Source organism: Brachycentrus maculatus, unplaced genomic scaffold (genome assembly GCF_059751285.1).
Source record: "Brachycentrus maculatus isolate JH-2025_06_01 unplaced genomic scaffold, ASM5975128v1 h1tg000282l, whole genome shotgun sequence".
In the NCBI taxonomy this organism is placed as follows: Eukaryota; Metazoa; Arthropoda; class Insecta; order Trichoptera; family Brachycentridae; genus Brachycentrus; species Brachycentrus maculatus.
This window is the reverse complement of record NW_028281033.1, coordinates 472,225-498,465: the sequence shown is the minus strand read 5'-3', so window position 1 is coordinate 498,465 and position 26,241 is coordinate 472,225. Positions and strand designations below refer to the sequence as shown.

General features: G+C 35.0%; 1 protein-coding gene across 1 annotated transcript in view; it reads left to right on the top strand.

The window, feature by feature from the left end:
• LOC148305188 (uncharacterized) overlaps positions 1 to 26,241 on the top strand; it is a 59,370-nt gene that overhangs the window by 22,005 nt on the left and 11,124 nt on the right. The window contains exons 3-5 of the mRNA XM_088267103.1: positions 4,870 to 5,072; positions 6,271 to 6,398; positions 11,699 to 11,949. Of these exons, the coding sequence (XP_088123229.1) occupies positions 4,870 to 5,072; positions 6,271 to 6,398; positions 11,699 to 11,949 (582 nt within the window). The remainder of the gene's footprint in view (positions 1 to 4,869; positions 5,073 to 6,270; positions 6,399 to 11,698; positions 11,950 to 26,241) is intronic.

Here is a 26,241-nt window from a genome sequence, read left to right as displayed (position 1 = left end):
CAGTTGTGCATGTTTTCGGAATGCCCAAAAAATATACTATATCCCAGCAAAAGAGGCATATGTTTAACTTAATATTTACCCGCTACAGGGCAGAAAGTGTTGTTTTTGCATTTTGAAGTAAAGGTATTGTTTATTTATTTTTTCAAATATACCTACTTAATATTTTTCAAATGGAGAAATAACCTTCAGGTTTTACCTAAAAAGATCTGTTGCACAGTAAAAAGTTCAATAAGTGGCTTGATATTTATTTTTAATACATTGTATTATATTTTCTTTAACTTTCAAAACGTTCTCCTGAAAAATCAAGTTTTTTTATTTATGACGTTCTTGAAAGGAGTGAGTGATTTGTGGATATTTGTGTGTAATTTTGTCATCGTTGATAAATATTTCGATTTTTTTTAAATTATTGCAACATAATTTCTATGTTCATAATACATCGATTTAATGAAGTTTTTTTTAATTTAAAAAGTTATTAAGTAAACTCTTAAATAACCTAGGATTCGGACCTCACATACAAATGAAATATTTTCTGTTTAATCAAAAATCTTGCCCTATCCCACCATAGATGTCTCTCGTGAAATCTATTGAATTTAAGGACAGTGTTTCGAGTTTAATTAATACATCTAGAAGTTCCAAGAATATGAATAGTTTGGTTGCCAATCATGGGTAGTATTGGTGAATGTTACACGTGTGTAAAGTGATAACTCAAGCCAGCCTTGTAAATGCCTAGACTTACATATTCTTCTTCATCTATGTTGAAATTTCATAAAATAATAGACTTGGTTAGGTTTTTTTAGATGGATATTTATTATTTACCTTATGTACAAGATCAATAAATGGATTTAGTTACTTCAAGCTAAAAATATGTTTTATTTTAATCAGAATCAAAGTGTTGGGAACAGGAGGGATAATTTGATGTGGGGCTAATTAGGAACTTCTCAGTATTTGCTCGTTGCTGGGAGAAAAAATACGTAAAACTCCTCAGGAGAAGTCAAAATTTTGGCTGTCATCAGCAGACCTTCCGTTCCACTAGAAGAGGGTTCGGCATTTTGTGTCTTAGCTTGGTTTATGGTATCAATGTCCCTCACTATTTTTATTTATTTTGTACCCATATTCCAGAAAGCTTTTTCAATATTGAAATCATCAACATTTTGAGTGTGTCCAAATACTTGTTCTCGTAATTGGAGATAATCCAGATTTTGTGAACAAGTATTTGGACACACTCTAAATGTTGTAAATAAATTATCTGGTCAAATTATAAGCTTAAGTAATAAAAATAAAAATGGTATTTTCTGTCGTTTTTCATGTGTTTGATTCTAATCCAGGATTCAGACCTCACAAACTAATATAAGAGTTTCTGCTTAATAAAAAGCTTTTCTTCATCTCACCAATAGATGTCTCTAGTGAAGTTCTAGTGATTCAAGAACAAGGTTTCTAAATTGGTTCATATATATAGATCATCGAAGAATTTGAGTAGTATTGTTGTCAATAATGGGTAGAATTGGTGAATGTAACACGTGTGTAAAGTGATCACTTAAACGCCTATGACGGTCGTCAGCCCCGTAAATGCCCAGATTTCCAAATTTGCCTTCATCTTTGATGAGATGTCAAAAATTAATATGAAATCATCAGTTTAAAAGCACTGTCAAAATTGCTAGACAGCTAAATCACCCAACTGTTTGAAAATCATACAGGGCTTTTTTGTAAAAGGTTACATTTACGTCATATTATTTTTATAGTAGCAACACTTCACTCGGCGAGTTCTTGAATTCGTACAAAAGTGTTCTCAAACTCCCAGGCGGTCAATGCCCAAAAAATAACTGCACTGTCCACAGAACAACATATGATTATCTCATTATATCCGTACATTGTTACATCACATAGGTTATGTTGTTATATTTACAAGCATCTGAAATTTGCTTAATATTGAAAAGTGTAATTGGTTTTATAAAAGTCTTGTTCCAAAAAATTCTCATGACATGAAATTATTATTTTTTTTTTTTTAATTTATTTGGGTTTTGTCCGCCTCCGTAGTGTAATGGTCAGCACGCTCGGCTACCGTTCTGGAGGATCCGGGTTCGATTCCCAGGGGGGTAAAATAAATATGAGTGATTTTTTCAACGTAATATTTATTCAATATTACCCAGGACTGGTACCTGAAGCGGAGGGCTGATCACCTTTCCTTCATGTGTAAACGATCAAGATAACACTGCGTTTATATGACGCAGTGCCCTATGCACCATTGGGGTGCGGATAAGGGTTTTATTATTTTTTTTTATTATTTATAAAATATTTTGACTGTCCTAATCTTTATGATTAAAATGTTACTTTGTTTAAAAATCTCTATCAATTTATAGTGATTTTAAAACAAAGTTACATTTTAACTATAAAATGGAAAATCACAATGTTAGTGCTTTAAATATAAATTACGTCCTAACCTTTGTTTACAAGTCTGGGTTTGTCCACTTAGGAGTTGTTTACTTTGACTTCTCAACAAAGATGAAGAAGAATATGGAAGTCTGGGTATTTACAGGGCTTAGGACTTTTCACAGGCTGGTTTAAGAGATCGCTTTATACACGTGTAACATTCACCATTCTTCCTATGATTGACAACCACACTACCACTATTCTAATTTCGGTACCTGTAAATATCTTTTAATTGACACGTTCATTCACATATGAGTTCTCAGCACTATCTCTGGCTGAGTTGAGAATTCGTGAAGGTTTGAAAGGACTTCTAATTAATTAATAAAACTCAAATTCAAAATTCAATATTAGATGGTGCCGAAGAAATGACATGCGCAAGATATTTTCAATTAAAGCATAAATATTATAAAACTTCAGAAATTTCAGTGATGTGGTATGTCAATCATGGGTTGAATGATTAATATTACACGTGATAAAGTAATCACTTAAACCAACCAATTACAGGTCGTTGCCCCTGTAAATAACCAGACTTCTATATAAGTTTCCATCTTTGTTGAGATGTCAATAAAAAAATCCTCGCCCGGTATTATCGACCTAGTTCAATTGTGATATGTTGATAATACATCGATATTTGAGGAGTATGCAGTAAATCCAGGGGTAATTAGAGACGATGGAACGCCATACTCGCCTGCTAGGGCAGGACAAACACTCCTAGATCCCCTACATCCATGCGTCTAGTGACTAGGCTCTAGTCATAAATGCCCTCTGGTTATATTATTTATTGATTCGGCATTAAGTTTGTGGAAAGACATGATTATTTTAATAAAAATTGAAACACTTGAAAAATCCACTTAATTGAGTTTTATTTTTGTTTACGACTAGTTTCGAAAACGACAATTGTTTTCATCTTCTGGTACGAATTAAAACTAACGAATAAAAATATATTTAGGTGTATATATAGGTTAATAAATATAGGGAGGGGGGTTAAGGAACAACATTTTTTGTAAAAGGAAACATTGATAACGTATTTTGAAACGTCGTCGTCCGACGTCCGCCTCCGTAGTGTAATGGTCAGCACGCTTGGCTACCGTTCTGGAGGTCCCGGGTTCGATTCCCAGGGGGGTCAAATAAATATAAGTGATTTTTTCACTGTAATATTTATTCAATATTGCCCTGGACTGGTACCTGAAGCGGAGGGCTGATCACCGTTCCTTCATGCGTAAACGATCAAGATAACACTGCGTTTATATGACGCAGTGCCCTATGCACCATTGGGGTGCGGATAGGGGTTCTATTATTATTTATTATATTATTAAATATTGTTTTATCTGAATTTAAATTTAAATTTCCTCTGGTTACATGGAATTTTTACACGACCAGATGTCAGGCTCTGGCAGATTTGGTCGTGCATTGTTTTCATGTTCGACATCGTTCTGTTCATCTTTACTGACGGTTGGAACAACCAGCCGAAGGCAGACAAGAGAGGTTCTACCGTAATACCATTTCAATATCGCTGATTAATTTTTCGTGACTATTAATTATTTTTAATGAACATCTAAATGGCGTGAATCCATTGTACATTCCTTCTCTCTTTACATAATGAAAGCACATCTCTGCTTTCTCTTTAATTTTGTAGACGTAAACTTCATAAATAATTACCTAAAAAGAAAAGAAATCCAATTTTGTCTAATAAAAATATCAATGAACACGATTTTATTATTTTGAATATATAATAGAACAATGGGCCATTATTTCAGTGGGGAAATTGCACACAATAACATCGTATATAAAAAAATTAATTTAAATACACTAAAATTACCATGATTTCATTTACCATTCATATTGATTTATTCTTCTTCTTCTTCTTCTTCTTCTTCTTCTTCTTCTTCTTCTTCTTCTTCTTCTTCTTGATGTAGGCCTTGTGGCCTGTTTTTAAGAGGGATTAGCCTCCTGCGATGTCGATTCCCAGCTGTCGATCCATCTCTTTGGTGGTCTGCCCGGGAGTCGTCTACCATGGGGTTGGACGTATAATGCGATGTGGGGGAGTCTGGATGGTTCCATTCTCCTCACAGCGCATACCATTGTCTCCTACGTTGCGTTCCCTAACGAATGATCAAAGCTGAAGTCAAAGAAAAATTATGTGATAATAGGGGCACACCACAATATTAATTTGCATATCAACTTACTATTTAAGCTTCTTCGTCTTCTTCTTCTTTGTATAGTCCTTGTGGCCCGTTTTTAAGAGGGATTAGTCTCCTGCGATGTCGATTCCCAGCTGTCAATCCATCTCTTTATGGTCTCCCCTGGAGTCGTCTACCTTGGGAGTGCTATGTGGGGGAGTACATACCATTTTCTCCTTCGTTGCCTTCCCCTCTCACCATGTAAGCGATCTATTAAAATCTATTAAAATATTTTTGTAACCGATTGCGTGTTCGTGTGCAGGCTCAGCAGCGTGGAGGTGGTCCCCAGGCCCGAGGTGCAGCCGGAGCTGGTGGCCTGGCGGCTGGTGCGGCTGTTCAGCCGGCAGCAAGACGCCAGCCTGCGCCAGCGCTGCGGCGGGCTGGCCCGGGAGCTGGCCGCCTGGCACCCGCAGCTCCGAGAGCTTCTGGCCGCCAGGCGCCGGGACCTCGACAAGGCCGTGCAAGGTATGCAAACATTAACAATACTGTGAAACATTATAAAGTCTTCATTAAGGCCAAACTCGCAATAGTGAAATTCAGTTTGCTTCCAGCAACGTATAAAGCCGGACGCCAGGTCACGCCCATTTTTTTAATGCATATCGCTCACTCCTTTCAACAACGTCATATATCAAAAATTGTCAATTTTCAGTCATGCATGTTTTCGGAATGCCCAGAAAATGTACTTTATCCCAGAAAAAGCAGCCTTTTTTAAACTTAATATTTACCCGCTACAGGGCAGAAAGTGTTGTTTTTGCATTTTGAGGAAAAGGTATTGTTTAATTTTTTTTTTGTTAAATATACTAAATATAGTATTTTTCAAATGGAGAAAAAACCTTCAGGTTTTACCTAAAAAGATCTGTTGCACAGTAAAAATTTCAATAAGTGCCTTGATATTTATTTTTAATACATTTTATTATATTTTTATACTTTAAAATCGATCTCCTGAAAAATCAAGTTTTTTTTGTATTTGACGTTGTTGAAAGGAGTGAGCGATATATGATTTTTTTGTTTTTAAGAATATATATAGAAAATATAGTTTTACCTATTTTTTTTTTAACATCCTACCTTTCAATACCTCTTTTCTTTCAAAACCACATGTTTATTAAAATAAAAAATAAAAAATAGAAAGAACACATAATTGATAAAACTTATGTGTTAAAAAAATTGGAATAGCAAACCAATCAAAAACATTAAAAATTCTTAGTGATAACAGCTGTCAAGAAGCATACTGTCTGAGTCTCAGGCGTATTTTTTTCATGGACCATAGTAACGTAGTATTTTCATATATCGTAGTCGTACAGGAGAAATGACCAACTAACAAAACGTAAAATATTCAGGAGGGCCATTTAAGTCACTTTTGCTTGGCAAGAAAATAAACATCAATACAGTTTTTTTAACAAGTCACTATAGTATACTTTCAAGTTTAAACTCCTTTGGGATTTTTTCAGGGCTATTAAGATATATAAGCTAGTAAGATATCAAATAGTCAATGATAACATTTTTGTAAAAAAATGCACTTGGTCACTTTCTCCTGTATGACTAAGATATATTTATATTCCTATTAATAAAAAATAAGAATTTTCATTTAAATTTATGAATTTTTTGATATCATCGTGGGCTAAAGCATTACAGTATTCAATATATTCTTGTTTATTTTCCCCAGGTTTAGGAACTCATGGTCTGACAGCCGACAGCAGTGGAGACCTCATCTCTCTCCACGTGGCATTGAAAAACGAGCTACAGAAACACATAGAAACATATAAGAATGCTGTACATAAATTAGACGAACTTGTAAGTAGAAGAATACCATTTTTTTTAATTACCAACGTCCAAATGACTCTGAAATCTAGCTATGTTTTATGCAACACCGATTATCATGACCCTACTCTGGCTTCAACTTTTTAAGTTTTATACCCTATGCCTACTCTTGAGTGGATTTAGTCTTTATGTTTTAAGTTACTATAATTTCATGTAATTCATGAATGAAAATTCTAGGCAAAAATAATCGCTAATACCATTCATTTGCACATCCCTAGTTTAGCACTTTGACACTTCAGAAATCTTTGGTTTTTATTCGTTAACAATGAAGACAGACACGATAATCTTTTTCTTTTATCTATGGATTATTGAGGGAGTCGCTCACTGACCGCCGAAGGGAACAGTCGCGTGCCGATACGCTCCGGGTTTCACCCGCGTTACGATTAGTACGGGTTTTACCCGTCATTACAGTGCTCTGTGTTTCCTGGAAGTGTTTCGTTTTCGGTTTAAGTGACAGGGTATTACCCAGTGGTGTTTGTGTGTGTGCTGTGACTCAATTAGTATGTAGTATATAATAGTTAGTAAGTTGTGGAATGCGGGAAAATGCCCATAAATGGCCACGTTGAGGTTCGCCACCCAGCTGGCCGCTTTTCCCGTGGAGGCGCAAAGAAGAGGATAGGGCATGAATGCAGGATTGCGACGTGGAATGTAAGAGGACGTATGGATGAAAAAATGAATGAACTGTGTGATGTAATGGAAAGTAAGTGTTTGGATTTGTTATGTGTGACTGAAAGCTGGAAAAAAGGTAGTGGATCGATGGAACGTGACGGCACTTTGATTCTCTGGTCTGGACTCCCGGAGTCAGATAGAGCTTGTCGGGGCGTCGCCGCGTTTCTATCACCCAGGATGGTAGAATGTATGAAAGAGTATGTGTTCGTCAACGCAAGACTCATGTTTGTCAGATTCAAAGTCGGGTTAACAAAGCTACTTGTTTTAATAGGATATGCCCCCGTCAACTCCGACAGCGAGTCTGAGAAGGATGAGTTTTGGTTGAATGTAATGAGTGTGATGAATGGAAAAATGAATAATGAAAAGGTAATTCTGGCCGGTGATTTGAATGGCTGGGTTGGTACAAGGAGAGACGGTTTTGAATCAGCGCTCGGTTTGTATGGAGATGCGAGAGTGAACGATAATGGGAAGAGATTGCTAGAGGTATGTCTGGAATGGAATCTCTTTGTGTCAAATACTTTTTTTGCACACAAGGGAATCCATCAATATACTTGGGAGAGATGTGATGAAAGGTCTATTATCGATTATGTCGTCATTGACTCTAGATTGAGATCCGCCACAGTAGACACAAGAGTGTTCAGGGGGGCCGAAATGGAAACAGATCACTTTTTGGTAGTTTCAAGAGTGATTCTGTTCCAAGGGTGGAGGGCCAAAACGAACAAGGTGGCGGCTCCTTCTAGAGTCAAAGTAGAAAAGCTACAGAATGATGACATAAGAGTTAAGTTTGAAACAGACGTATGCAACAGGTTGATTGCGGAAGATGTAAATGAACTTAGTATAAATGAAATGTGGGAACATCTGAAAGGTAGTGTGTGTGAATCCGCAAAGGTAGTGTGTGGTACAGCGGTACAAGGAAGGAAAAAAGGCGATGCGTGGTGGGATGATGATGTTAAGGATTTAGTGAAAGAGAAGAAGAATGCGTGGTTAAAGTGTTTGGCAGTGAGGAATAAAAGCTCCGCTGAGTATGAATCGGTTAAAAAAGTATACAAGGATTGTAAAATGAAAGTTAAGCAAGGGGTGAGTGAACGAAAACGTTTGTTGAGGAAGGATGAAGGAGTAAAAATGACAAAAAATTTCCAAGAAAATATAAAAATTTTCTGGAAAGAAGTCAAAAACTCCCGAAGTCTAAGCGTGAATGTATGTACGAAATCGATTGCAGCGAAAGACGGAAAAATGGTGACGAATGAAAAAGATATAAAAGAGAGATGGAAAGAGTATTTCGAGGAGGTGTATGAAACACATACGATTAATAACGTTAGTGACGTAAGTACATTTCCCCGAATATGTGTGAATGATGTTTCAAGAGAGATAAGTATGGAAGAAATTAAGAATGCCACTAAGTCTTTGAAAAATGGAAAGGCTCTAGGATTCGACAATTTTGCCGCAGAATACGTCAAGAATGGTGGCGAAATAGTTCTCACATGGTTGCATAGGCTCTTTAACCGTTGTCTGGAGGAGAGTTATACTCCGGTGGATTGGAGAAGGGCAGTTATAATGCCTCTCTACAAGGGTAAAGGTTCTAGGGTGGAATGTGGGAACTATAGAGCAATCAGTCTATTGAGTGCTGTTGGCAAGATGTATGGTCGAATCCTTATTGAAAGAGTGAGAACCATAACAAAGGACAAAGTGTGGGATGTCCAGAGTGGATTTATGAATGGGAGAGGATGTACGGATCAAATTTTTGCCTTGCGCAACATTACTGAAAAGTTTTTGTCCAAAAACCAAAAGCTTTTCTGTGCTTTTGTGGATTTGCAGAAAGCGTATGACCGAGTTGATAGAACGAAGCTATGGAAGGTGTTATCTGAGTATGGGGTAAGCAGTAAACTTATCCAAGGCATAGCATCCTTGTACGAGGATAGCACTGCATGCATAAGGGTAAGTGGTTCATTTTCATCCTGGCTTAGCATCTCTAAAGGTGTTAAGCAGGGATGTGTAATGTCGCCGTGGCTGTTTAACCTATACATGGATAATTGCATGAAAGAACTGAAAGATTTAAATGTTGGAGCCAGAATGAATAATTTGACTGTCTGTTGCCTTTTGTATGCTGACGATGCTGTTCTTCTTGCCGATAGCAGAGAAGACCTGCAGGCGTTGGTGACAAAAGTGTATAATGTGTGCAAGGAAAGTGACTTATTGATGAATGTTAGCAAATCTAAGATTATGGTTTTTGAAAGAGAAGAATGCAGATCTGAATGTGAAATATTGGTAAACGGAGAGATTCTGGAACAGGTAGATGATTTCGTGTATTTGGGTAGTATGTTTTCTAGGGATGGAAAGATTGATAAAGATATAGAAAGGAGAGTGAATGCTGGGAACAAAGTGAACGGTGCACTGAAATCAGTTATAGCAAATAAAAACCTATCAGCGGAAGCTAAACTGGCAGTGCACAACGGAGTCCTGGTTCCAACTCTAATGTATGGAAGTGAAACATGGAGTTGGCAAAAGAAGGATGAAAGTAGACTGAATGCAGTCGAAATGCGATCTCTCAGAAGAATGTGTAACAAAACGATGTATGATAGATGTGCGAATAGTGAAATAAGGAAAGAATGCAAAGCTGAGATAAGCATTATCGATAAAATTAAGAAAGGTGTGTTGAGATGGTTTGGACATGTAGAACGAATGAGTGAGGAAAGAACGGTAAAACAAATTTATGAGGCGAATGTTAGCGGGAAAAGAAGCAGAGGAAGACCGAGAAAAACATGGCACGATCAGGTATGCCAAATACTTGAAAGTGGTCAGGTTAGGAGTCGTAACAATCGGCGGGTATGTATGAGGAGATGCATGAACGTGGAAGAGGCGAAGAATGTTTGCAAGGACAGAGTGGTGTGGCGCTCTATTCTCTCTGCCTACCCCTGCGGGGAAGCGGCGTGATGGTTAGTTAGTTAGTTAGTCTTGAACTTTAACCTATGTCCCCAAGCGCCCACTAAAAGCAGGGCAAGGGAGTATGCGGGGAGTGTTTATATATTTCTATTTTACTCAACCCTTATGAAAGATAGACAAAGGAGTCTGCACACACTTGTTCATGTACATAGCGACCTGTTGAATAAGCCGATTGCATCCTGATTACGAGTTATTATTACCTATACCCGAGCCCCGTAACACAATAGACGATAACAATTCTAGAACATGTGCTTAAACGGTAAATGGTAAATGGAATGGTGAATATTACACTTCCGTAAAATGATCACTTAACCAGCCTGAGACACGTCATAAGCCCTGCATATACCTAGATATCAAGTTTCATTTAAATCTATGTTATGACATACAAAAAATGTAAAAAGTAACTCCTAAGTGAGAAAACCCATATTTGTGAAAAAGTATTTGGATACATTCAAAATGTTCTCAAAAATAACTGGTACTGGAATAAAGAGCTATGGGCTTGATTTCAAAGGCTGATGAAGAAACGGATCATGTTTTCATTTATTTAACGAGTGAAACTGAGCTAAGAACCAATTAATACAAATGATAAATTACGACAGCTGATTTCTTCAATATTACGTTAAATATTCACAAGGTGCCAATTTAAAACTAAATGAACAATGGCAACATTAAAAACACTTCAACATAATTTGACTGAATGATTGATTGGAGGAAAACAAATGGGTGAAGTTTTGGAGTAGCCTAGATCTACATAGAATTTATAGCACAAGATAATGACTGGTACTAATTTTATGATCAACAGAACTTCTCATCGCATTTGCCATAGAGAAAACAAAGTAAAAAGCAATTTAAGATATAAGTATATGAACACCTCTACCCGGCCAAACATCCTCACTAACTCGTGCATTGATCATATGTGGTATTTCTAAAAACTAACCAATCCTATCTCCCAAAATCTACTATACTCAAAATCGATTAAACTAACCAGTATCCAACTTTTTACTGCCATAGTACGTTTAAATCTAACAACCCATCTTTATATAACGACCAACAAATAAATAAATAAAAACAATTATCAAACATTCAATTTGTTTATTTGTGAATATTATTGACAAATCTGAACTTTGGAAAATTTTAAAATCCATTATTCTTAGGTAAAATAATTCTTCTTTTTCTCTGTCTTATTCCTCATTACTGAGAATTGTGACCCTTGTGAAAGCAATGACTCTTCTCCAGTTATCCCTTGACTGCGCTGCACGTAGCGCTCCAACCACTGAGGTGCCTGCTGCTGTCTTAACTCCATCGGTCCATCGTGTGGGGATCTTCCTCTCCCTCTCTTCCCCTTCAGGCTACCACTCACAACTAGTCGTTCCAGGCTATCCTCGTTGCCAGGCGCAAAGTGTACAAAGAACTGGAGAATCCGTCTAGAACAGATATTGGCCAGAGTCAAGCCATCCGAGTGGAGTTCCTGGCTAATGGACTCGTTGGTGCGTCTAGCTGTCTAGCATTCGGAGCATGCACCTCCAACACCACATTTCGAAAGCGTCAATTTTTCTCCTTCCTGCTGCTTTTATAATAATAGTTCAATATTTAGGTCCAGTTAAGTACATAATAGTTATTATTGAAAATTGTAAATATATATGATTGGTTTTGATGATCTTTAGTCGAATGTGACGCTGAACCAAGATCCAGCCTCTTCATCCCACCAACGCCTGCTGGCGACCACTCGAGGGGACATCCAGAGAAGACTGATCGACAACAAGACGGTCTTGACCCTCCTCGACCGTCCTGCCTTGGCGGCCTTGCCTCCGCTCATAGCTCAGCTGTCCTCCAGGGTCCAGAACGACAAGGAAGTCCTGTCGTGCGTCGGGCAGATCAAGAGACTGGACCCCACTCTGGAGAACATCGATGAAAGGTACAAACTATCGATTTGCTAACATTTTCCTTATCATATTATTTTTTGACATCTCATCAAAGATGAAGAAGAATATGGAAATGTGTCATGTATTAAATCATTCGTTACAAACGCCTAACTAAAGGTTAACTCCTTTTGCAAGCGTCCCTACCGATTACTTGAGAAGTTTGGATGATGAGCGTGAGACTTCTAGCTACCACCTGAATGCGCTGCTGTAATCTTGATTTTGATTTGTGGATTTCTCAAGACTCTCAGACACTAGCTAGAGAGTTAGGGTTAACGACTCAATAAGCCAAACACTTTTTATGCGTTGAACACGGCTCCAGTGTTCATGCAAACATTTCAGACACTTGTTTAACACGGGAGTCGTGTCGAATAATACAATAATAATAAGAGATAACGATTTGTAGCCGGTTTTATGTGTTTTTAAAACACAAAGGAATACATTATATTTTGACATCTCAACATAGATGAAGAACAATACGAAGTCTGGGCATTTACGGGGCTGACGACCGTCATAGGCTGGTTTAAGTGATTACTTTACACAAGTGTAAGATTCACCAATTCTACCCATTATTGACAACCACACTACTCAAATTCTTGGAAGTTCTATATATATGAACCAATTTAGAAACCTTGTTCTTGAATCACTACAACTTCACTAGAGACATCTATTGGTGAGATGTAAAGTAGCTCCTTATTAAGCAGAAACTCTCATATTAGTATGTGAGGTCCGAATCCTGGATTATAATCACACACACGAGAAACGCCAGAAAATACCAATATCAGAAAATTTGACCAGATAATTTAGTTACAACATTTTGAGTGTGTTCAAATACTTGTTCACTTTTTTTCTGTCAGCCTAAGCGGCTCATTTTTAGAAATAGGTATCAAATTGTGGTAGAGTGGGTACGAACCGAGAACCTCTGACTTAAGAATCTGCGACACTAACCACGGGACCACAACCCGACGAATTAAAAAAAAAAACAAATTGTTCTTCTAGGAATAATATTATAACAAACTCAGAATGTGTGAACGAATTCGTTAATTTTTATAAAGTTTTCAAAATATAACCTCAGTACGTAAATAGTTTATGGTAATGATAGAAATATACCAAAATACTACTTTGCCTTATTCCGTACTTCCCCTTAAATTATTATAGCGGGGCTATCATTATTGTAGGCTTGGCACGTGATACTAATCTCATCTTCGCGTTCAGCGTTCTCTCCTCTAGCACCTTCTCTCGCATTGTTGTTCCTCACTCTGGTAAATCTACATCAACATCCGCTTTCCTCTCCAATTACCCGCCAGACCTCGCTACAAGTGCTTATCGACACGGCCAATCATTCGTATTGCTTCTTCACTTGACTTACACAATATCTACAGGGATACTAATCAAAAACTACAAAATATTATTGATATTTTAAAATAGATTATGTAAATATGGAAATCTGGAAAACTTCTAGAACAAAATCTCGACTTCGAACCTCCGAGATGAAGACTCTCTGATCCATAACCGGAAACACATTGCGGGACCGAGTTAGAAACACAGACATCCGGAGCGTGTGTAAGACGGAGGATATCGTGAGGTGGGGACGACAACGAAGGCGATACTGGAATAAGCATATAAAAAGAATGTCAGAAAAACTTCCACGTATCGTCCTTCAAGGAAACCCTGAAGGACGCAGACCCCCAGGCAGACCTCCAAAAAGATGGAAAGATAGGTGGGAGTCAATCCAAAGTATCCCAAGAGCGACAGGCGGAGGCACAAACAGGTCCTTTGTATCTTAAAAGAGAAGAAGAGAAAAAGAAGAAGATGAAAATCTGGGTATTTACAAGGCTGCGACCTGTAATAGGCTGGCTAATTGCTCACTTTACACTCGTACAACATCCAAAATTCTACCCATGATTGACATCCACACTACTCAAATTTCGTGAGTTCACAAGAGCTATCTATATTGGATTGACAATGTTTTTATTTAGCAGATATTCTTTTTGGATGAATGCGCGATCCGAACGCCGGATAATTTTTATATACTGGGAAACGCCTGAAAACTAGATTTTCAATTTTTATGCAACAAAATCGGACGTAATGTTATGTTTTATACAACGTAGTATTGAAAATCTTGTCTGAAAACATGAGTTCACATCACGCGCACAGACTGTGACAACGCACCACGCAGGCTTGCCAACTTGACGACTAACGCACTTGCTAGTCTTAAGAATAAAAGGTATTCACCCTGGCGGTATATGAATTACTAATATGAATAATTTTTTAAATCTAACCTTTTAATAAAATACAATATAACATCCAATTTGTTTTGTTATCCATCCAATTCGATTTGTAAGGCGTCCATTTTGGTCAGTAAAATGTCCAATTTGAATTTAAAAAAAACACAATAGTATTGTATTACATTTCGGCAAAATGTGTTAGTATTTTTTAGTCACCCTGTCTCTCATATCTGAGATTCTAATAAAAGATTTATTGAGACCGAGAAAGAGTGAGATGGTCATTTGAATTTGCGTGCATGAGATCATTATCTGCTGCCGCTGGACCAGAATGTAGGTGATGTCCATCCAAGATAATAACGAGATTAAAATAACAGGTAATAGTTCTTTTTGAAGTCAAATATCATGTTTTTTTTTTCATTAACGAAACGAAAAAGTTCACTTTGCTAGAGACACCGTTATCGTAATAATAATCGCAAATTGCGCCGTTTATGTATTTCGAAAGCTACAAATATGTATATTTTGTATGTTAAAAGCATTGTTAACTTTGTAGTATGGTAATATAACTCTCCTTATCATTCATTGTTCACTTTGTGTAATACCTAAAAAAATATATATACATATATACGTAGGTACATCATATAATATTATATTTACATCTTCTTACAGTACACAAAACCTTTACTCAGACTCTTTTCATTCCTAATGCATTTAGGCATTCAGGCATTTCATCATATATTTTCAAACTCTTATACATAGCACAATTTTTTGTAAATCCGTTTTTTTTTCGTAGTGGTCTTATTTTATCCTTAATTCTAGTGACGTATTTTTTATTTTTTTATTTAAAACAACTCTATTCTTTTAATATTTATGCATTTCATAGTTTAAAAATTTAAATATGAAATAAAACATATTATATATTGAAGTCTCTTTTTTATAGGTAACCAGTTGAGTTCTTCACTCATTTTTTCTACGTTAGTTAAATTTGTTTAATTGTGAATACAAAATACGTTTACGAAATCGCGTTCATTAAGGGGGTATTCGAAAAACATAGAATTCAATACGCGACTGGCTACGCGTGAAGCCACATGTCGCTCACTCCTTTCAAGAACGTCATAAATCAAAAAACTTGATTTTTCAGGAGAACGTTTTTAAAGTTTCAAAATATAATACAATGTATTAAAAATAAATATCAAGCCACTTATTGGACTTTTTACTGTGCAACAGATCTTTTTAGGTAAAACCTGAAGGTTTTTTCTCCATTTGAAAAATATTTAGCATGTTTAAAAAAATAGTTAAACAATAACTTTTCTTCAAAATGCAAAAACAACACTTTCTGCCCTGTGGCGGGTAAATATTAAGTTAAAAATATGCCTCTTTTGCTGGGATATAGTACATTTTCTAGGCATTCCGAAAACATGCACAACTGAAAATTGATGATTTTTGATTTATGACGTTCTTGAAAGGAGTGTGCGATGTGACTTTAGAAAATGTATTGAAATTAGTTTTTTTTTTAAATTTCTTACCTTAAAATAGCTCTTCTTTTCAATATCATGTATTTTTTTAGAAAAAAAAATTTTTTCAATACAATAACGGTGTTTTGTAAAAAAAAATCAATTACTTTAAATGTTCCCTGGGTTCAATGTAAGATGCGAACTATCGAACTACCTTAATAGATCGCAAATGATGCTAAACATATTATTTTAAAATCCATTATACTTTTTATAATAATAGTTCAATATTAAGGTCCAGTTAAAGTACAGAATAGTTATTATTACAGTAACTGTTACCGTTCGAAGTTCTAGGCGTGTTATTATTATATTAACGGACCTGGGATCTGTGCTACAGCCAAAATCAACACATTTTTTACACGATCGCCAACAAAAATCTCCGTTATAATAGAATCAAGAATGTGAATCTAAGTAATGTTGTAATAGTTCCGATAAATACAGCTTAAAAGCTCCGCGTGATTACAGATTAAAATCTTAATAATAAAACCCTTATCCGCACCCCAATGGTGCATAGGGCACTGCGTCATATAAACGCAGTGTTATCTTGATCGTTTACACATGAAGGAAAGGTGATCAGCCCTCCGCTTCAGGTACCAGTCCAGGGTAATATTGACAGTGAAAAAAATCACATATATTTATTTTACCTCCCTTGGGAATCGAACCCGGGACCTCCAGAACGGTAGCCGAGCGTGCTGACCATTACACTACGGAGGCGGACAAAAATCTTAGATTATTAATTAAAATATATGAATGTAGTTCTGGGTGAAAAATAATAGTAAATGGCAAAATAATGGAAGAGAGGTAGATGATTTTGTATATGCGGGAAGTATGTTTTCTAGGGATGGAATGATTGGTATAGAGAGGTGGTGAGTGAATGCTGGAATCATAATGAATGGTGCACTAAAATCAGTTGTACCAAATTCAAGCCTGACTACAACGTAGTCATGATATATAAAAATAAAAAAACCCTTATCCGCACCCCAATGGTGCATAGGGCACTGTGTCATATTAACGCAGTGTTTTCTTGATCGTTTACACATGAAGGAAAGGTGATTACAGTGAAAAAATCACTGACTACAACGTAGTCATGATACCAACCCTAATGTATGAATTTACCAAAAGAAAGATTGAGGTGAAGTATGTTTTCTAGGGATGGAAATATTGGTAAAGATATAGAAAGGCGATGAATGCTGGGAATATAATACTCGAAATGCGATTTTCGTATTATTGATAAAATTAAGGAAAGTGTTTTGAGATGGTTCAACCTCGGTAATGATTTCGCGGACCATATGGATATCAGGAATATGTCATTTCCTAACTATAAAGCGATATTTATTACAATATTTCAGGCTAATCCACAATTCCTTGATTTTTTTAACAAAAAATATTTATATATATTTTTTTATATTTTATTTACATAATTTGTATTCATTTATTTAAAGAACAATTAAAACATATTTAAAATATTTTTTTGCAGAGGCCCACCAAGCCATATTGTGTGTCTTGTCTGCGGAGTTCTTTTTACATACATTTTTTTTGTTTTTATCCATTTTAACCTAATGTACACACAAAAAAGAGAGAAAATTTTTTAAAATATTAACTGTTTTGCATTTTTCATAGAATCAACTCTTGATCATTTAACCTTTCATTTATTTTGCCTTTGTTCTATATTTTATTTTAACCTCTAACCTCCGTCGCCAACAAATTAAAAATGTTTGGAACGATATATTGAAGTGTTCAACTAAATTGAAAACAGAAAACGTGTTATTTTATCATAAGTATACATGTAATACATATCGCTCACTCCTTTCAAGAACGTCGTAAATCAAAAATCGTCAATTTTCAGTTGTGCATGTTTTCGGAATGCCCAGAAAATGTACTATATCCCAGCAAAAGCGGCATATTTTTAACTTAATATTTACCTGCTACAGGGCAGAAAGTGTTGTTTTTGCATTTGAAGAAGAGGTAGTGTTTAATCATTTTTTTAAATATACTAAATATTTTTCAAATAGAGAATAAACCTTCAGGTTTCACCTAAAAAAATCTGTTGCACAGTAAAAAGTTCAGTAAGTGGCTTGAATTTATTTTTAATTTTTTATAACCCTTATCCGCACCCCAATGGTGCATAGGGTACTGCTTCATATCAACACAGTGTTATCTTGATCGTTTACACACGAAGGAAAGGTGATCAGCTTTCCGCTTCAGGTACCAGTCCAGGGTAATATTGAATAAATATTACAGTGAAAAAATCACTTATATTTATTTGACTCCCCTGGGAATCGAACCCGAGACCTCCAGAACGGTGGCCGATTACATTGTATTAAATTTTTTAACTTTAAAACTTTCTCCTGAAAAATAAAGTTTTTTGATTTATGACGTTCTTGAAAGGAGTGAGCGAAGTGTAATGTACAAATTGGTACGGCCGTCGGTTAAGAAGAGAAAAAAATACATTTTAAAGTATTTGACTAAAAAACGTAGGAAGAATTAGGATCTTTAACGACAGGAACCTGCACTTAATATTTTAAATGATATCAAGGTTATTTTTAGCATTATTATGCAGAAGTGAAACTAAGTATTATAATTTAATTTACGAATTTACACAAAGGAAGTTCGGATTAAACGTGCACAAGGTTATGACAATTATGTATCTCTAAAGAAATCCTGAATTAATACAAATTTAAAATTACTATGCTTATTCTTATGATGTAATTGTCTTGTCCGCCTCCGTAGTGTAATGGTCAGCACGCCCGGCTACCGTTCTGGAGGTCTCGGGTTCGATTTCCAAGGGGGGTAAAATAAATATAAGTGATTTTTTCACTGTAATATTTATTCAATATTACCATGGACTGGTACCTGAAGCGGAGAGCTGATCACCTTTCCTTCATGTGTAAACGATCAAGATAACACTGCGTTTATATGACACAGTGCCCTATGCACCATTGGGGTGCGGATGAGGATTTTATTATTATTATTCTTATGAAGAAATATCTTCCAACCATTAAAAAACAGATTTGAGATAGTGATTACGGTTTACATCTTACACAGTTGTTGGAAATCAGTGGGCAGATATTGCTTGAACACATACCGCTCACTCACAACAACGTCTTGTGACAAATACTTGAAAGTGGTCAGGTTAGGAGTCGTAACAATCGGCGGGTATGTATGAGGAGATGCATGAACGGGGAAGAGGCGAAGAATGTTTGCAAAGACAGAGTGGTGTGGCGTTCTATTCTCTCTGCCTACCCCTGCGGGGGATGGTTAGTAAGTTAGTTACAACAACGTCATTTATTAAAAATCGTAAATTTACAGTTGTGCATGTTTTTGGAATGCCCAGAAAATGTACTATATCCCAGCAAAAGCGGCATGTTTTTAACTTAATATTTACCCGCTACAGGGCAGAAAGTGTTGTTACTCGATCATGCCAAGTTTTTCTCGTTCTTCCTTTGCTCATATCCTAATACCAACCATATTTGTCTCATATATTTGTTTAATAATTTCAATTCGCGTTAGTTATAAAAGTTTTTTTTTTAAATATGTATATTTTGTATATTAAAAGCATTGTTAACATTGTGGTATGGTAATATAACACTCTCCTTATCATTCATCGTTCACTTTTAAAGTGGTATTACACAAAATGAACAATGAATGATAAGGACAGTGTTTTTTTAAAGAAATATTTTAATATATTTTTTTATATCTCATCAAAGATGAAGAAGAATATGAAAGCATTTACGGGGCTGACAACTATCATGGTTGGTTTAAGTAATAACTATACACACGTGTAACATTCACCAATTCTACCCATTATTGACAACCACACTACTCAAATTCTTAAAAGCTCTATATATATGAACAAATTTTAAAACATTGTTCTTGAATCACTAGAACTTCAATAGATATATCTATTGGTGAGATGTAAAAAAGCTTTTTATTAAGTAGAAACTCTTTTATTAGTATGTGAGGTCCGAATCCTGGATTATAATCACACACATGAGAAGCGCCAGAAAATGTCATTTTCATTTTATTATTTAAGCTCATAATTTGACCAGATAATTTATTTAACCAGATAACAATTTGAGCGGTATTTGGACACACTCAAAATGTTTTAATATAATATTGATCAATGTTTTATCTGCATTATTTCGCATGCGTCTAAAAGTGAAGGCAAAATTTTGCAAGAAGTTAAATGATCGTGGATCTAAAATGGAGAAAAGTGTAGAAGCAAGCCGTATTGTTTGATTCTAAACAATGGGCTAGTTGAATAATTCCCTTGCCAAGTCATGCATTAAGATGGAGGCATAGATACGCACTTAGGAAATACGCAAACACCACACTATCACAACTTTGATGCAAAACCTCCATGCAAAAAGTTGAAGCCTGAGTAGGGTCATGATAAGCGGTGTTTCATAAGCCGTAGCTAGATTTCAGAGTCACTTGGACGTTTGGTAATTCAAAATAAAATCTAGCTCTTAATGTATTTGACAATACAAATAAGAAAAAAATAAATATAAACCAAGAAAAAGCAACAAATATTATCCCTATTTGAAATTAAATTTTACTTAGTAAATTCCACTATTTCTTCAAATCCATTGTGAGACGTATTTCGATGCATTGCGCATCATTTTCAAACACTGCATTTGAAGCTATATCTGAATTTTAGAGTTGTGTCCTTGGGACTTAGAAGGATGACGATAGATTTTAAGAAATATTGGTATTTTAAGAAACCAGAAAACTTAATTTGGCGAGCGTGCCTTTGCTGTTGCGGGCCGATGGCGTAGAATGCTCTTCCACCAGTAGTTAGAAAAAGTGAGAGTGAGATGATCTTTAGAAAAAAAACTAAAAAACATTTATTTCCTAAATCAATCCCAATATCTTCTTTTCCCCGATTCATTCACAGTGAAGCACCCTTGAGGTAGTATTTTACGAAAATGGTGCTATTTAAATGATCAAAATTCAAATTATTATGTTGAGATGTCAAAAAATTATTTGATAAATAACTATAATTGGAGATAATCCAGATCTGTGAACAAGTATTTGGACACACTCAAAATGTTGTAAATAAATTAACTGGTCAAATTATAAGCTAAATTAATAAAATGAAAAGGTTATTTTCTAGCGTTTCTCATGTCGCTCACTCTTTTCAAGAACGTCATAAATCAAAAAACTTGATTTTTCACGAGAACGTTTTTAAAGTTTAAAAATATAACACAATGTATTAAAAATAAATATCAAGCCATTTATTGAACTTTTTACTGTGCAACAGATCTTTTTAGGTAAGACCTGAAGGTTTTTTCTCCATTTGAAAAATGTTAAGTATATTTAAAAAAAATAATTAAACTATACCTTTTCTTCAAAATGCAAAAACAACATTTTCTGCCCTGTAGCGGGTAAATATTAAGTTTTAAAAAATGCCTCTTTTGTTTTCTGGGCATTCCGAAAACATGCACAACTAAAAATTGACGATTTTTTTTATTTATGACGTTCTTGAAAGGAGTGAGCAATGTATGTAATTATAATCCAGAATTCAGACTTCACATACAAGGAAGAGTATCTACTCAATAAAAAGCTTATTTCATCTCACCAATAGATGTCTCCAGTGAAATTCTAATGATTCAAGCACTATGCTTCAAAATTGAATTACATATATAGAACTACCAGGAATTTTAATAGTGTGGTTGTCAATCATGGGTAGAATTGTTGAATGTAACACTTGTGTGTAGTGATCACTTAAACCAACCTATGGCGGTCGTAAGCCCCGTAAATGCCCAGACTTCCATATTCTTCTTCATCTATGTTAAGATGTCAAAAAATAATATGATAATTATCATTATTATTTACCAAGTAAATCTTACATTAAAATGAATAGATATTTCCACAAAGTGACTGCCGAATCAATTAATAAGAATATTATCCCAATCGGGAAGCCAAGAAAAAACAGTTATCCGTTAGTTACGTCTCTACTAGTGCCATATATTTATTGGCTACACATACTTGTATATTGTATATCGCTCACTCCTTTCAACAGCGTCATATATCAAAAATCGTCAATTTTCAGCTGTGCATGTTTTTAGCATGCCCAGAAAATGTACTATATCCCAGCAAAAGCGTCATATTTTTAACTTAACATTTACCCGCCACAAGGCCGAAAGTGTTGTTTTTGCATTTTGAAGGAAAGTTATTGTTTATTTTTTTTTAATAAATTGAATGTTTTTCAAATGGATAAAAAACCTTCAGGTTTTACCTAAAAATATCTGTTGCACAGTAAAAAGTTCAACAAGTGGCTTGATATTTATTTTTAATACATTTTATTCTTAAACTTTAAAAGCGATCTCCTGAAAAATCAAGTTTTTTGATATATGACGTTGTTGAAAGGAGTAGCGATATATAATAGTATACGTTATGTATGGGGATAAATCCAAGCTAAGATCTATAGTATAGTAAAACAGGTTGGTTATAGTCAGACAAGAACGGAATTATGACCTCAAAAGTTCAGCAGGAAGCTGGAAAGAGATCCTTGCACTTGGAGTTCGTCCATATAGAGTAGCAGAGGCTTTATTCGCATTTACTTGCCATTTATGCAATACAAACAGTTCCTTCTTGAGCCAATTAAGTTGTTTTAATGGGTTAGTATGAATGGAAACTTATAGTTTTTACACCAGACCTAGGAATGTGGCTGGATCTAGAATGTTCCTTCTAACTAACGTTACAAATAATTGAGAAAATGAATAAAAATATTAAATGAATAAAATCATTTAATTTTTTTTACATCTCTTCATAGGTTAAAAAAGAATATGGATGTCTAGGAGACGCCTAAAAGTATCATGCTGTATATTTTACATATTAACTATTAAAGCATTGTTAACTTTGTGGTAAGGTAATATAAGGGGAGTGTTATCATTTTATATGTAGATATATATCATTATTAATCCTTTATTTTAATATTAAAACCAGTTATTTTTTATTCATAATATTTTAAGTTTGTCCATATTTTTGTTTACAAATTTTTTAATTGGTTCAGTAAGGAAATATTTTTGTAAAGATTTATACATTCATTCGAAACCTTATCCGCACCCCAATGGTGCATAGGACACTGCATCAAATAAACGCAGAGTTATCTTGATCGTTAACACCCGAAGGAAAGGTGATCAGCCCTCCGCTTCAGGTACCAGTCCGGGGTAGGGATTCATTTTGAACTTCTTCTTCTTCAGACCCTCATCCACGTGGTGCATAGGGCACTGTATCATATAAATATATTTATATATTCATTCGAACCCTTTTTCGCACCCCAACGGTGCATAGGGCACTGCATCATATAAATGCAGTATTATCTTAATTGTGAACATACGAAGGAAAGATGATCAGCCCCCCGCTTCAGGGACTGGTTGCAGTCCACGGTAATATTGAATAAATATAAGAGTAAAAAAATCACTTTTATTTATTAGACCTCCCTCTGGGAATTGAACCCGGGACCTCCAGAACGGTAGCCGGGCGCGCTGACCATTACACTACGGAGGCGGATTCATATATAAAATTTCAAATTTTATTTTTATTACATTTCATTTTGTTTTTGAAGTTAAAAAATATAATAAAATGTCTTAAAAATAAATACTAAGCCACTTATTGAACTTTTTACTGTACAAAAAATATTTTTAGGTAAAACCTGAATGTTTTTTCTCCATTTGAAAAATATTTAGTTTATTTAAAAAAAATAATCAAACAATACCTTTTCTTAAAAATGCAAAAACAACACTTTCTGCCCTGTAGCGGATAAATATTATATTAAAAATATGCCGCTTTTGCTGGGATATAAAAAGTTTTCTGGGCATACCGAAAACATGCAAAACTGAAAATTGACTATTTTTGATATATGATGTTGTTGAAAGGAGTGAGCGATGTATAAAAGATGTTCAACTAGCCTTTATTATTACGGAAGAGTTTTGTAACAACTCCGACTGTCTAGCGAGTTGAATTTAAATTCAGGAATTTTTGTTATGTTACAATTATGAATTCAAATTTACGTTTCTCGCAGATTTCCGGAATTAATGTATGACAGGGGTGGCGAACATGTCAACTGTTTATGGTTAATTAATACATGTTTCATTCGTCAACAAAAAATAAAGGTACGTCTTGTAATTAGCTGTAATTATACTTTTTCGGTCACTTGATAAAATGGTATGTGTTATTTTTTCTTGGTTTATTTTTCTTTTCAGTCTTTTTGTTAGATGGGAGTTGCATTTATTATTTTTTCTTCTGTTCGTGTCATGTCAGGTACCGCTGGCGTCGACTATCACTTGAGAGTGATTGTCCTTGTCTCGGGCAGCTCTAAACAGGGTCCTGATCCCCGTCCAATCTCGTATATTCCGGAGCCAGGAGATCTGCCATCTGCCCACACCTCGTGGACCCTCCATTAGCTGCAGTAACTCGTACTTATCTCCTCTCAGCACATGCCCCAGATAGGGCACCTTCCGGACCTTGATATCAGTCAGCAACTGTCTCCCAGCTCTTGCTCTTTGAAGTACATTTGCGTTGCTGACCCTATCAGTCCATGGAACGCGTAACATTCTACGATGTAGCCACATTTCGAATGCCTATAGTCGATTCATAGTGCGATAGTTATTTATTGTAACTGCAGACAGTTAGTAGAATTTTATATTGAATTGTTGGGTAATTAATATATCCAAAATTTAAAAAAGTTTATTGATTGAATTCTACATTTATTTATGTATATGTTAATACGTGTATATGTTTATGTTAATACGTACTAACATATACATAAATAAATGTAGAATTCAATTCAATTCAATAAACCTTGCTTAATTTTGGATATTTTACTCAACAACACACATAGTGTTCATAGACTTTGAGGGTCCACAATTCAACTCCAGAAGTACTGACCAGGCATAACGTCTAACCATTCTCTGACGAAGCTTCAGATTAAAGCTGTCGTTACAGAATATTTTTCTCATCTTATTATTTACCTTGCTTATTATGTACAAGGTTTATAGATTATTAATTAGATTTGTGTTTCTGCTTACTTAAAAAAAAGTATATATTTTAATATGTGTGAAACAGGAGGGATAATCTAGTGTGGGCTAATCAGGAACTTCTCAGCATTTGCTAATTGCTGGGAGAAAACCGCGTAAAACACCTTAGGAGAAGCCGATCCTTAGGAAAAAAATGGATTTATTTGCTACACCATTTCCACATTATCCTTTTCCCCAATTAGATCACAATAAAGCGCCCTTGAGGCAGTATTTAACGAAAATGGCGCTATTTAAACTATCCAAAACTATTATAATTATGTGCCTGATGTCAATTTTTGTTTGACCGATCAGTTGGCCACACCTGGCGAGCAGTATCTCCATTTTCGAGTCTCTTCCGCTTTGATTGCGTTTTAATATTGTCTTCTTATAACGCAATAATACGCGTCTTTCCACTATCAGATGACGTAACTGCAGGAAGTGAAGTAGGTACCCTCAGTAACTGGATTTTAGACAAGATTGAATCGTCTTTATATAAAGCGAGGTCAATAACATATTATGGTATAGGAATATATTCACAATGTGTTGAGAGTGTCCGAATATGGATTTGTCTCCAGTTAAGACGTACTTATTTTGATATTTTAATATACCATAGGTAAAGATGAATATTGAAATTTTAGTAGTCACTTAATTATAATTTTAGATTTTTTCTTGAATGTTTTCCGCAGATACTTTGTGGCACATTTTATAATATCTTAATAAAATTAATTAACTTTGTTTTCACCACTTTTTTTACTAATAGAATTGAACCTACCGGTTTCAACAATACATTATCATCATCATGGCTTATTTGAAATCAAAAACGTTAAAAACATCAAAATACTGTCACCAAAAATAACTTTTAGGATTTTTATGGAGTGTGTGGAAGTTCTTTTGGTGAGAATATTTTAATGTTTATAATGTTTTTGATTTAAAATAAACCCTGATGATGACAATGTATTGTTGAAACCGGTAGGTTGAATTGTGTTAATAAAAAAAAGTGGTGAAAACAAAGTTAATTAATTTTATAAAGAAATTGTAATTTTAGACTTTTATTAAATTACGGCAACTCTAAAAAAACTTTATTTCACACTCAAAAAGGATTTCATTCATTGATAAAAAATCTTTTGGAAGTACCTAACGTATCAATGAGAACGCTATTTATTTTGAATAATGTCCTTACATCTCCTTTAAAAGATTGATCAAGTGAGGTTTGTATGTCGTTATTTCCACGTTCTCGTAAATAAGACGATATCTCAGTTTGCTTTTTGGTTCATAATTTAAAAATCGGAATTCTGGGCATTTACGGGGCTGACGATCGTCATAGGCTGGTTTAAGTGATCACTTTACACACGTGTAACATCCACCAATTCTACACATGATTGACAACCACACCACTCAAATTTTTGGAACTTCTATATATATTAACCAATTTAGAAACCTTGTTCTTGAATCACTAGAACTTCACTAGAGACATCTATTGGTGAGATGTAAAGAAGCTTTTTTCTAAGCAGAAACTCTTATATTAGTAT